Source organism: Hippocampus bargibanti, linkage group LG04 (genome assembly GCF_051943395.1).
Source record: "Hippocampus bargibanti isolate YZ-2025 linkage group LG04, ASM5194339v1, whole genome shotgun sequence".
NCBI classification, from domain to species: domain Eukaryota; kingdom Metazoa; phylum Chordata; class Actinopteri; order Syngnathiformes; family Syngnathidae; genus Hippocampus; species Hippocampus bargibanti.
The window spans coordinates 13933013-13946648 of NC_142737.1; the positions used below are offsets into that span (position 1 = coordinate 13933013).

Genomic DNA, 13636 nt, shown 5'->3' on the forward strand with positions numbered 1-13636 from the left:
ATAATAATAATAATAATAATAATAATAATACATTTCATTTGTAAACACCTTTCAAAACTCTCAAGGACACATTACAATCACAGGATAAGTTTTTCTACATGTGAGCAGCGGCAGCCACACGTGCCTGCGTTCACTCAACCCGGAAGTATACTAAATAACATTTAATGAGAAAATGACTTTTTGTATTCCTGAATTAATTTTTGACACCGATTTCTAAAATGTTTTTCAGACAACATCAGGTTTTTCACATATCATATTGAAATTGCTTCTGATTCACCCAAAAAATATTGCAATTATTAGTTGACCAGTATAACTAAAAACAGACTACTGGTAATCAAAAGACGAATTAAAACTAATTTTAAAAATAAACTCGCTCTGAGGAAGAGCAATTATTTCTTCTGAATACAGTCATCCATTCAATGCAACCACAGGATGAATCAACCCAACAGGTGACAAACATTTCGCTTCCCAGCAGGAGCGTGTTTGTATCAATAACATAACTTAAATGCCTCTCCTTAAGTCTTCATCTCCTCCATCTTGGCTATGAACAACTTAACAACTTAATAAAGTCTCCCATCTACCTGACACAATTAGAGTAGCTGCGGTGGCCATGTGTTGTGTGTGTGTGTGTGTGTTTCGGCATGCCATTCTCATAAAGATACCATCTGCTTGTCCCCGTTGTTTTTCAGGACCGTCCTCGGTCATCAGCAACGAGGACGACTCCGCCTCGCCCCTACACCACGTTTCCAATGGCAGTAACACACCATCCTCCTCTGAAATGGGCCCCGACGCCGTAATCATCGGCATGACAAAAATCCCCGTCATCGAGAACCCACAATACTTCAGGAGCTCCAACAGCTTGCTCAAGACAGACACCTGTAAGTAGCATCCTGATACCAACCCCTAAACCGATTGTGTCTAAAGCTTGATCTCACCCTCCCATGCATTTTTATCTATCTATCTATCTATCTATCTATCTATCTATCTATCTATCTATCTATCTATCTATCTATCTATCTATCTATCTATCTATCTATCTATCTATCTATCTATCTATCTATCTATCTATCTATCTATCTATCTATCTATCTATCCATCAAGCTAACTAGCTAGCTAGCGACCAAGCTAGCTAGCGAACTATCTAGCTATCACATTTAATTGTATTTAATTCTCATGTATTAATTTTATTATGTATTTGTGTATTAATGTGTTTATGTCCTTCCATAGTTAGTTAGTTAGTTAGTTCGTTAGTTGTGTGGCCAATTTGACACATGTATAACTATTTGCCTCATCACCTCTATCAAAAAAAGACAAAACCATTGTTAACGTGTGTGTAAATTCTTTGGTGAAGAGAAAGATTTTTTATTCACGAGAGGCAGCGCTTAAATTAACTGTGAAAGTTGTGTCTCGGTTGCCGTGGTGAAATAGCGCCTGCTGTCATGGCAATGACCTTGTGGAGTATCAGCCAGGGATGCTTAGAAATAAGGAAAGCACATGTGATCAGGCGCGAGGCAACGTTACCGCTCATAAAAATCTCACGTACTTTATCTGGTACTTCAAGTAACCTCATAGTAACCTCACAGGTTACTTGAATCATAAAGCCAGACAAGCCAAAGATTATGAGCATGAATAAACGCTTCACGCACCCGCACACGCGTGCACACTCTCCATTATTGACCCGTTCCATCAATGTGACATTATGATTATTGGCAAGTCATAAAAGCTCTTTCAGGCTGCGACCTTGTGTAGCAAATTAGCTAAGAGAGGTGGAGTGGGCTCGGCGTGGAGTTGGGGGCAGTGGGGGTTTATATAATAATGGCAAATGGGGGGATTGACCTCTTAAAGCCTGCAACACAGGCGAGCAATACAGTAGGGTTAATGCCATGAGAGAATAATAAAAGCAGCCAGATCAATGCCGGTCAATATTGTGTGTGCATGTTTTGTGTATAATACAGCCATTAAAAGTAATAAACAGGGCGTTTACTGGTGGTTTGATTGGTGTGCACATGGGTATATTTTGTATTTTGTCAGCAGACTTGATGAGACTGCAATATAATGCACTTTAAACATGGGAAGCGAGAAATGTATTTGAGCATCCGCTATGCTGGTACGCTGTAAATGGCTCATTAACATTAACAACACCTTACTTGACAACGATGATGTGGCATGAGTCTATGTATGGAAACAATAAAGGTTTACGGTTGCTTTCCCGCGGATGCGATGCAGGGGCAGGCGTGACAACATCTCAGTGCAAGCAATTGGATGCGGCTGAGTGACAACGCGAACATGATTGTTGAAGTGAATAACAAGAATAATACATTTAATTCATAAGCGCCTTTCTAAACTCTCAAGGACACTTTACAATCACAGGATAAGTTTTTCTGTGATAAATAAATAAAGACATAGACATAAATGAATAAAAAGTAGACAAAATAAAAGGTAAATAAATACTGTATAATATGTGAATGAAAAAAATAAATTAAAAAGGGAAAAATAAATACATAAATAAATAAACAAACAAATAAATAAATAAATAGTTTCATTTGTCAGCGCCTTTCAAAACTCTCAAGGATGCTTTACAGTCATAGGATTTTCTGTTTAAGTTTTTCTGCAGGTGAGCAGCGGCTAAGTAAATAAATAAATGAATAAAGGTAAATAACTGTACATGCATTAAATAATACATGAATAAAAAGTCAAAAAATAAATAAAAGGTAATGAAATAAATAAATGAACTAATAATAATAATAATAATAATAATAATAATACATTACATTGATAAGCGCCTTTTGAAATTTTCTGCGGGTGAACAGCAGCTAAATAAATAAACAAATAGATATACAAATAGATAATTGAGATCAATCGATCAATCCATCCATCCATCAATCAATCAATCAATCAATCAATCAATCAATCAATCAATCAATCAATCAATCAATCAATCAATCAATCAATCAATCATCCATCATGTTCCCCATTAAATGACAAGGTTTGACTTGACTTTTGAGGAAGTAATGGTTCAACTCCAAAGTTGTAGCACATTTGGAGCCTTCCACTATACATTCTGTTGCACAGGCAAAAACCACCGATTCAGATTGTTGAAATAGCTTTTATGTGCGGTTTTTATTTCAAGTCAGGTCGTGGAAAGATTTGCAAGGGAGATTGCAGAAGGAAATTCAGGAAATAAGATGTTGATGAAGGGAGGTGAAAGTTGTGTGTGCATGGGGGTGATGCATCTGTGTGCGAATATGGCCATATATCGTAAAGGGAGCAGGTGAAATAATTGAAAAAGTGCAGGGTGCTTGATGGGAAATGACAGAGCAGGTGCTCTCCGACATTGCCGCAAACAGAAAAACAACTGACACAATTAGACTGCTGGAGTTGAAGCGTGAGTGAGGGTGGGGGGTGTTAATTAAAAAGCAAAGAGGGAGTAAACAACGGGGCCAGCAAAGATGTTCAATAAAGAGAGTGTGACGCAAAAGCGCCTTTCACATTGCCTGTAAAAGGCACCATTTTTCTACGCTGTGCTTACGCGCAAAAGTCAAAGCAAAGATGAATGTTCTGCTCTGATGTGGCGATTTTACAGGATCTCTGTCGCAAAGAGGCTCACGTTTGCATGTCTTCATCCAGTATTGTCAGTATTACTGCTAATAGTTACTAATTGGGTGTAATGCATTTCAAGGACTAACAAAGGGGCAAAACATTTCAAGCTAAATGATCAATGTCAACACAAAAAGGGTTCAGAGATAGTTTAACTCCCTGAATGAAAAGCAGTACCAGAATATGTACGTAGATGTGTGGTTTAGAAAAAAAACATTGAATTAATGACAGTTTGTGATTATTTAATGACAGTTAAACACGTCTCATCTCATCTCATTTTCCGTACCGCTTATTCCTCATTAGGGTCGCGGGGGTTGCTGGAGCCTATCTCAGCTGTCTTTGGGCACGAGGCGGGGGACACCCTGAATTGGTTGCCAGCCAATCACAGGGCACACAAAGACATACAACATTCACTCTCACACTCACACCTAGGGACAATTTGGAGTGGTCAATCTGCCTGCCATGCATGTTTTTGGAGTGTGGGAGGAAACCGGAGGACCCGGAGAAAACCCACGCGGGTCCGGGGAGAACATGCAAACTCCACACAGGGAGGCCGGACCGGGACGCGAACCGACGACCTCTGCACTGTGAAGCCGTTGTGCTAACCACTCAACTACCGGCAGTTAAACACGTCCTACACAAATATTACTCACATTTTGACTCAATAACCTCTAACGAAATTGATTCAACTGCAATTTGAATTGCAGTGGAACGATTTAGAAATGGTTGGCCTCATGAAAACCACACGACAGCAGTGTGTTTTGGCGCTGTCGCTCAGTTGGATGAAGAGCTTTTTTTTTTTAGATTGCGTGCTGTATTCAAGGTGACCAGCATAACGCATCACACACACAACAATTTCTCATCCGACAGTTAGGCTGTTGCCACGAAGATATCTGTCGTTGTACAAAGACTAACCTTTGAGAGAGGCGATGTGATGGACATCTTAACACAACCACAACTCTTCTTTTGGCAGATGACAAATCCGGTTAAAACTGGTTGAGATAACAAATCCGTAACTCGGACCGAATAGGTGTTGATCACGCACTCATTAAGTATTTGCTAATACTACAGTGGTATTTTTACTTGCTAATTTCTCTTCATACGAAATGTTCAAGGGATGAAACAGAATCAGATTTAGAAAGCCTTTAATAGTCCCACAATGGGGAAATTTGCAACGTCTCAGCTGGAAAATATTACAAAATCAATTCCAAGTTACGAAAAGTAAAAATAATGCTTGTTTGTCGCAGCTCTGAGTTTCCTGAATGCAGCATTGGCTATTATCTCGCAATTTGCTGGCATTCCATTGGCTAAGAGGGACTTTTCCCGTATGTGTCGAAGTGTGTATATAGATCGATAGTTGTAATTTGGGGGACTTGGAACGAATTAGGGCATTTACATGGAAAATGTGTCTTTACTTTCCTGTTTAGAAATTTCTTCCACAATCAATAAAAGTAAACGTGCTACTATATAACTGCAATATGTAATTGTGATTGGTGACCCCGGCTGTTTCAAGAAGAGATTAACTCATTCAAAGCGATATTCCCAAATTTGTTCAGGTTTTGGTTTTTCTTGCGGGGTTTGCCGAAAAAGCGCTGGTTAGACCTCTGGCAATGTTTTTCCCTTCCACGAGGGGGCAACATTTGCCTTTTGTACAGCCACCTCAACCGTTTAACCCGCTGATTGCCTCCCCGCACTATTAAGCAATAAGCATTGATCCACATGAAGACTCCCAGCTTTGCACTTCTCTTGAATCAACATCGCGCATTGTGAACTTGGGGATGTGTCGACACTGCTTGTGGTTGTTTGCACATTGTTAAATTTGTGGCGCTACTGCGCCATTGCCTACTACCATACGGTGCATGCTATGAATGACAATCAACGTCCAAATGAACTTTACTGATCATAAATGTCACTCGGGCCAAATTTCAGTTTCACTTCCTTGCAATCATTGATTCTTGTCTTTTTCTCAAAGAGGATCCTGGGTGATTGTCTTTTGTTGTAGGACAACGGTTTATGTCTGACTTATTTTTTGCCGTAGGCCACATTGTAGTTACGGTTTCCTCTCGGGGGCCATTATGAATTTGGAGAAGCCATGTTTCATCTCCTCCACATATTACAAATTAATGAATAACTATTTTTCAAATTTGAGGACCAAAATAATGACTGTTATTGTAGTTTACATACAACAATTAAAATTTTTGGTTTGGACTTTGACGAGCATCATGGCACTTGACATGCTTGATTTGCTTTCGTGGGCCAAAGAAAATGATGTGGTGGGCCAGATCCTTGACTTAGACACCCGTGATGTAGGATGTTTGATTTTTTTTTTCATCTTGGGCTGCAGTGATAACAGCCAAGTTTGAAAACGAGATGCGCTTACCCAGCTTTAGATAATTAGATGACATCAAATGTAAAAAAGCTTCTAAAGTTATGATTTTTGCAGGCAGCTTTAAGGGGCTTCTATCATTCTCACTCTCATTCGCCCTCAGTGTAAATCGATGCGGCCTCGAAGGGACCGATCTTAATGTGATATTCTGAGTGGACAGCTTTTCTTCAAATGTGCTTCCTAATCACATCATAGATATATCTCGTCGCATGTGTGTGTGTGCGTGTGTGATTGAAGGGGGGGTTGTTCAAACGTAAGCAGGCAGTTACACATTTGAGGTATGAGGTACATTGTCAAGGGCTGCACAGAATAAAGGGAAACACACATCATGACGGTGAGATCTTAAATGTTCTCAACATTTTCTGACGTGGAGTCACATGTTGCCAAGCAACAAAGCGGGTTTGCCGAATGATTCAGCTGTAGGTGAGAAGAAGGCAGCAAAGGATAACACACGCACAAACAGACTCCCCAAATGTGATCAAATAATACATTTCCCAACATTAGGAATAATGATGCCCGTGATAAAAAATAATGGATTTGAGGGGGGGACACTTTGAAACATTGGGGGTTCATTCTACTCCAAAAACTCTCAACGAGGTCACTTCCTGAAGAAGACGGAACCTAACATTCAGTCATCATTGCTCTTCATCTATGATTTAGGTTTCCTTGCTTACACTCAGTGGCGAGCCATGCATTTCACACCTAGGCCTTCAATAGTGCTATGTCTGATTCAATCCAACCTAAATCACTATTTTGTGACAATACAACTCTTATTGCAGCTATAGCTGTGACTATGGCTCATCTAAAAGTGTGGTTCACCACAAATTCACGATATGGTACTGTCAGCCAGGAAATAACTGGGGAGTTGTATGAAGGCGTGCTAGCAGGCATTCGCATCACCAACTCGAAATCTGATTTGTTAAAGCAACAGTTTTATCGACACATTTTATGGTACAGGGCCCGCAGAACTGATTATGAAGTCGTACAGGTAGATGTCTGACCCTGGTAACAAATAATGGCTGAAATGTGATTGGTTGAATGCTTAAATACGAAAACACACATCTGGAAGCAACACAACAGGGAAAAGCAATAAAAGGAAGCTGAAACACAATTGGGAATTATTTAAGAAAAATGAATGGACTAAATATAATTAACATCTAATTTAAAACAGATTCTTTACTTACAGACAGTGTATTGTAGGTGTTTCAAATACCTGACATGTTTCGGCGTCTACTTCCGCCTTCGTCAGAGTCTCACGGACACTCTGACGAGTGTAAAATAGTTAAAAATAGTTATTCATTAATTTGTAATATGTGGAGGAGATGAAACATGGCTTCTCCAAATTCATAATGGCCCCCGAGAGGAAACCGTAACTACAATGGACACTCACGGACACTCTGACGAAGGCGGAAGTAGACGCCGAAACATGTCAGGTATTTGAAACACCTACAATACACTGTCTGTAAGTAAAGAATCTGTTTTAAATTAGATATCAAGTAGACAGGATGAACTTAATACAACGATATAATTAACATCAATCTGTGATTCTGATATTTCGAGGCCCGCAGAGAAGGCCTTGCAGGCCACCACTGTTTCTCACCAAGAGGACTTTCTTTATCTTCCCCCTCTAGTTGTCCACCACATCAAGAGACACAACATCGTGCTGAAAAGGGAACTGGGAGAAGGAGCCTTTGGCAAAGTCTTCCTCGCCGAATGTTACAACTTGTCGCCTGACCAGGAGAAGATACTGGTGGCTGTTAAGGTAACATCCATGACATCGAGTAAATTGAATTCAAAGGTGGATTGCTTATCTCATGTTTAATATACAGAGCTGCCAAGCATCCATTCTCTTTATTGCCCTTGTAGCGGCGGAATGGAAGAGATCTGCATGTCAAATCAAGCTGGCAATTGAATCTGACTCTGTACACAAATAAAGCCAGGAATGTTGTTATCGACGGTGGAAGTTATTGTGAACGCGGCAGTATTTTTACTGCTGAACTGCATCACCGTAGCATGTTGGGGAATATTAAGCAGTTGACTTCACTGAATCCAACCTGTGCTCTCCTATGGAACGTTCAAAGTATATTTCGCAAATATATTCTTTTGCTCGAAAATTCAGAGTCCGCTTCTAGTCAATCACCTTGCTGCAGGAAAATCCCAATAGAATCAGAATCAGAATCAGAATCAGAATCATCTTTATTGCCAAGTATGTAGAACACACAAGGAATTTGTTTCCGGTAGAACACGCTGCACTAGTATCGTTGTCAAAAAAACTGCTAAGTGGCACTATACAGTTCCATTTTGGCTACTGTTGAAAGAGTTCAAAGAGTTAATGGCTTGGGGGAAGAAGCTGTTTAAATGTCTGCTGGATTTGGTGCGCATGGATCGGTAGCGCCTGCCTGAGGGGAGTAGCTGGAAAAGGTGGTGGGCAGGGTGCGGAGGGTCCAGTAGGATTTTCCGCGCCCTAGTTTGGATTCTTGCAGTGTGCAAGTCCTCGAGAGTGGGTAGGGCGGTGCCAATGATTTTTTCTGCCGTCCTAACTGTCCGTTGAAGTCGGATTTTGTCCATTTTTGTGGCGGCCCCGAACCAAACGGTGATGGAAGAACACAGGATGGATTCGATGACAGCCGTGTAGAAATGTTGCAGCACCTCCTGTGGCAGGCCATGCTTCTTTAGCAGCCTCAGGAAGTACATTCTCTGTTGGGCCTTTTTCAGGATAGAGTTGGTGTTGACCTCCCACTTCATGTCCTGGGAGACTGTGATTCCCAGGAACTTGAAGGTCTCAACGGTTGACACCAGGCAGTTGGATAGTGTGAGGGGTAGCTGTGGTGATGGATGTTTCCTGAAGTCCACCATCATCTCAACTGTCTTGAGCGTGTTCAGCTCCAGGTTGTGACGGCTGCACCAGAGCTCCAGCTGCTCCACTTGTTGTCGGTACGCAGACTCGTCGCCGTCTTTGATGAGACCGATGACCGTGGTGTCGTCTGCGAACTTTATGAATTTGACAGCTGGGTGCGTTGAGGTGCAGTCGTTCGTGTAGAGAAAAAAGAGCAATGGAGAGAGGACGCATCCCTGCGGGGCTCCAGTACTCGTGGTTCGTGTTGTGGATGATATATTTCCCAGTCTGTCCTGTTGTGTCCGTCCTGTCAGGAAGCTGAGGGTCCACTGGCAGATCGTGGGGGACACACCGAGCTGGAGAAGTTTGGGGATGAGGAGTTCTGGGATGATGGTATTGAACGCAGAGCTGTAGTCCACAAACAGGATCCTTGCGTAGGTTCCTGTGTTGTCAAGGTGTTCGAGGATGTGATGCAGTCCAATGTTGACTGCATCCTCTACAGACCTGTTTGCCCAGTAGGCAAACTGAAGAGGATCTAGCAGAGGTCCGGTGATGTTCTTTAGGTGGTTCAGCACGAGGCGTTCAAAGGACTTCATGACCACAGACGTCAGAGCAACAGGTCTATAGTTGTTCAATCCCGAGGGTGCTGGTTTCTTTGGAACTGGGACGATAGTAGACTGTTTGAAGCAGGATGGGACTTCACACTGCTCCAGGGATCTGTTGAAGATTTGTGTGAAGACCGGAGCCAGCTGGTCAGCGCAGACTCTCAGGCAGGAGGGGGACACTCTGTCAGGTCCTGCAGCTTTCTTGATCTTTTGCTGCTTGAAGAGCCGTCTAACGTCCAGTTCGTGGATCTGTAGGGCAGAGGGCGGAGATACGGTAGTTTCTGGTAATGGTGGGCAGACCGGGGAAATGGTGGTGTCCTTTTCAAATCGGCAAAAGTATGTATTTAACTCATCAGCCATACCATTGTTGTACACTGCTTGGGGGGAAGGTAAACGATAATTTGTTATTGCTTTCAGGCCATTCCACACCGATGCAGAGTCGTTAGCGGAGAACTGTTTGTTAAGCCTCTCCGCATAACTTTTCTTTGCGATGTTAATTTCCTTCGTCAGCCTGTTTCGGGCGAGTTTGTAAACTGCTCGATCGCCGCTTTTAAATGCGGATTCTTTCTCTTTCCTAAGCTGCCTGAGTTTGGGAGTGAACCATGGCTTGTTGTTGAATGAGCGGAAGGACTTTGTTGGTACACACATGTCCTCACAGAAACTGATGTATGATGTTACAGTGTCTGTGTATTCATCCAATGTGCCCGTTGAAGTTTCAAAGACGCTCCAATCAGTGCAGTCTAAGCATTCTTGTAGCGATAACTTTGCTTCATCTGTCCATGTTTTAACTGTCTTGACTACCGGTTTTACACATTTGAGTTTCTGTTTGTATGTGGGAATTAAGTGGATTAAATAGTGGTCAGAAAGACCCAATGCTGCATGCGCAACAGACCGGTATGCGCCTTTGAGTGCTGTGTAACAATGATCTAGAATGTTTTCTCCTCTGGTGAAACAGTCAATATGCTGCTTATATTTGGAAAGTTCACGGTTTAAACGTGTTTGATTAAAATCGCCCAAAATGATCAGGGGTGATTCTGGATATTTTATTTCGAGATGGTTTACATGGTCCGCTAGCGTTTGTATACACGCGTTAGCATTAGCTTGTGGCGCGATGTACACGGCAACGAATATAAAGGAAGCGAACTCACGTGGCGAGTAGAATGGCTTGCAGTTGAGAGACAGCGATTCCAAACCAGGGCTGCAGTGTGCGTCGAGCATCCTGACATCGGTGCACCATTCTTCGTTGATGTAGAAGCATAGTCCACCGCCTTTGGATTTCCCCGATTGCTCCGTATCACGGTCGGCCCGAAGGAGACGGAATCCGGGTAGGTGTAGTGCGGAATCCGGGTGGCGGTCACTGAGCCAAGTCTCAGTGAAGCACAGCGCAGCAGAGCGGGCGAACGTTTTATTGGTTTTTGTGAGAAGCAGAAGTTCGTCCATCTTGTTTGGTAGTGAGCGTAGATTAGCGAGGTGGATCGATGGGAGCGGCGTTCGAAATCCACGCTGCCGAAGCTTGACGAGAACGCCGGCTCGCTTCCCCCTCCTACGGCGGCGTCTCAAAGCTCCGTACAGAGCTGCTACGCCGCTCGCGAGCAGCCCCGAAAAACCTTGTAGATTTTGGTGTGTCGGTGAAAATAGTCCAAGAGTGGATTCCCCAATGCTCAGTAACTCTTCCCTCGTGTAACTGAGTCGCGTAGGATCGCAAAAAACAAATGAAAATGACAAAACCAGGAACAATACTAGGGAGCGTGTCACCGAAGCTGCCATCCGCGGCGCCATCTTGGATCATTAAATAATAGATGGCTAAAGATGGCGGCAAAGGGTTACTTTTGTCCAAATGAAACTCCTCTACTCACTTAACTCAATTGCAGCCATTCACGAATTTATTTGGGAATTGAAAATATGACATAGAGCGCCATTTCCGAATTTGTTCGTGGTTTTTCTTGTTTGTTTGCCGATAAAGCGTTAGCCATAGCCTTTGGCAATGACCTCTGGCAATTTTTTTCCCTTCCACAAGAGGGCAGCATTTCCATTTTTTAAATAATAATAATAAAACATTTTATTTCAAGCGCCTTTCAAAACACCCAAGGACGCTTTACAATAAAAACAATAAAACAAAGCACATAACAACAAAACCATAAGTAAAATGATACATAATAAAATAGCAGATAGAACTATACATTGAAAGCAATTTTAAACAAGTGGGTTTTGAGGTGAGCCTTGAAAATAGGGAGGGAGTCAATATTGCGGATGTTGGGTGGAAGAGAATTCCAGAGTTTGGGAGCAGAGCGGCTGAAAGCTCTGCATCCCATCGTGGTGAGACGGGCAGAGGGCACATAGAGGTGAAGGGAGGATGAAGATCTGAGGGACCGAGAGGGAACAGAGATTTGAAGCAGGTCAGAAAGATAGAGAGGGGCAAGGTTATGGATGGCTTTGAATGTAAACAGGAGTATTTTGAATTCGACACGATGTTTAACAGTGTTTAACGATGTTTTTCTATGTTCGCTCTTTCTGCCAGTGTTAGCTGTTGTTAAAACGCTATATAAACCAATATGTATGTATTGCATTGTATTTTGGACAGCCGCCCCTCATTTAAAGCTCATATAACTCCAGACCCATACAATTTAGGAATTAATTCTTTTTTGTCTGATGAAAGAAGAGAATCTAAGTTTTCTTGCGCTGCATTGAACTCCTAAAATTCAATGTTCTGAGGGTCTTGCAATTTTAGTGAAATGACAAAAACCCTGGCATTGAAGTGGACACATTTTTGCACGTCTGGCGGTGAATGAGTTAAACATAGCAAATATGGATTTTTTTTTTTTCTTTTCTCTCTCTCTCTCTCTCTCTCTCTCTCTCTCTCTCTCTCTCTCTCTCTCTCTCTCTCTCTCTCTCTCTCTCTCTCTCTCTCTCTCTCTCTCTCTCCTCTCTTTCTGTATTTATATGCGAGCATGGCACTTCAGGTATAAATAGTTAAAAAGTCATCCTTCATTTTCCAACCTCGCCTTCGTCTGGTCTCACAGTTCCCTTTCCCCACTCTGCATTTTGTCGCCAGCAATACGTCAAATGAGAATCTAAGCCGCAGACTTCCGAGTCGAATTGAGACAGTTTGCCTCCCCCAGCAAATCCTCATGTATTCATGCATCTCTACATCGTGGATGTGAAACTCAATCTGACTGAGGAAGACTTGTCATTAACAATACATGACCTGTGGACACCCCCCCATACCTTCAAGTACAGTTCACATGCTCCACTTTCTGTTCACCTGCATTGCCTTTCATTCTTTTGTCACAAGAGCATGTTGTTGTGTTTTGGTAGCAGCAAGTTTAACCTTGATGTATACGTTTTTTGAGTGGTAAGTCTCCTACTTTGTTTTAGTCCAATCCAAATTTTAGTCTTTAACAGGGTTACTATAGTTAGTTTTTAATTATATTTTTACTTTAGTTGTTTAAATTCAGTTAGGTTCAATTAGCAATTGGAATTTTATGATGGTGGGAAGCCTCAGAACGGCGCCAGGGTGAACACCCAGGCTTTTAGGCCCCTGATGCGGCTTAATGCCAATCAGCCAGAGGGGTAAGGAGGTGGGGGCTCACTGGAAAGTGAGGAGCCTAGCACTCACCGGAGTGGAAGGGAATACTAGTCAACTCCCCAACAACCCTTCTTAACCCCCGCACCCCTCCCAACAATTTTTTTGTGAAAAACGTTCCTTTTTTTGTGAAAAACATATTTTTTCTTTTTATGTTCGATATGGTATCATTGATACTGGCTATGAAAACAGTTTGCAAATCCTGCCCAGTTCGTTCAGCAAAACTATTAGTCTCTACCAGTACAGAGTCAATAAACCTTTTATCAATAAATTTAAATGAACTCAGTTCAATCGTTATTCCAGGATTTCCTGTGAAAGGATACGCTCCTCTGACAACTCGAGGCCTCTCCTTGCTCTCCACTCAACCTTTTGTAAAAACGTGTATACTTGTTTCTGCTGGGGAATGGGTTTAAAAAAAAGTCATGCGGAGGGGCCTTCCAGGGCCCCACATTGGGTGTGATCGTCGCGAAAAAACAAGCATGGGGGTCCCTGATGATGCTGGATATTGATGCTGATGATTGTTATTATTATTATTATTATTGATCATGTAGTGCAGAAGTGGGAGGGGGGGAAGATTCATTATATTTGATTTATTTCAACAAGGAAATGTTATTTCATTATACAACACT

The 13636-nt window shown here is 42.1% G+C and overlaps 1 protein-coding gene across 5 annotated transcripts in view; it reads left to right on the forward strand.

Moving 5' to 3' along the window:
- Positions 1–13636, forward strand: part of ntrk2a (neurotrophic tyrosine kinase, receptor, type 2a) — a 104377-nt gene that overhangs the window by 51097 nt on the left and 39644 nt on the right. For all 5 annotated transcript variants that reach the window (XM_088994170.1, XM_088994171.1, XM_088994172.1 and 2 more), the window contains 2 exons: positions 690–878; positions 7615–7745. In XM_088994170.1, coding sequence (XP_088850296.1) covers positions 690–878; positions 7615–7745 — 320 coding nt within the window. The remainder of the gene's footprint in view (positions 1–689; positions 879–7614; positions 7746–13636) is intronic.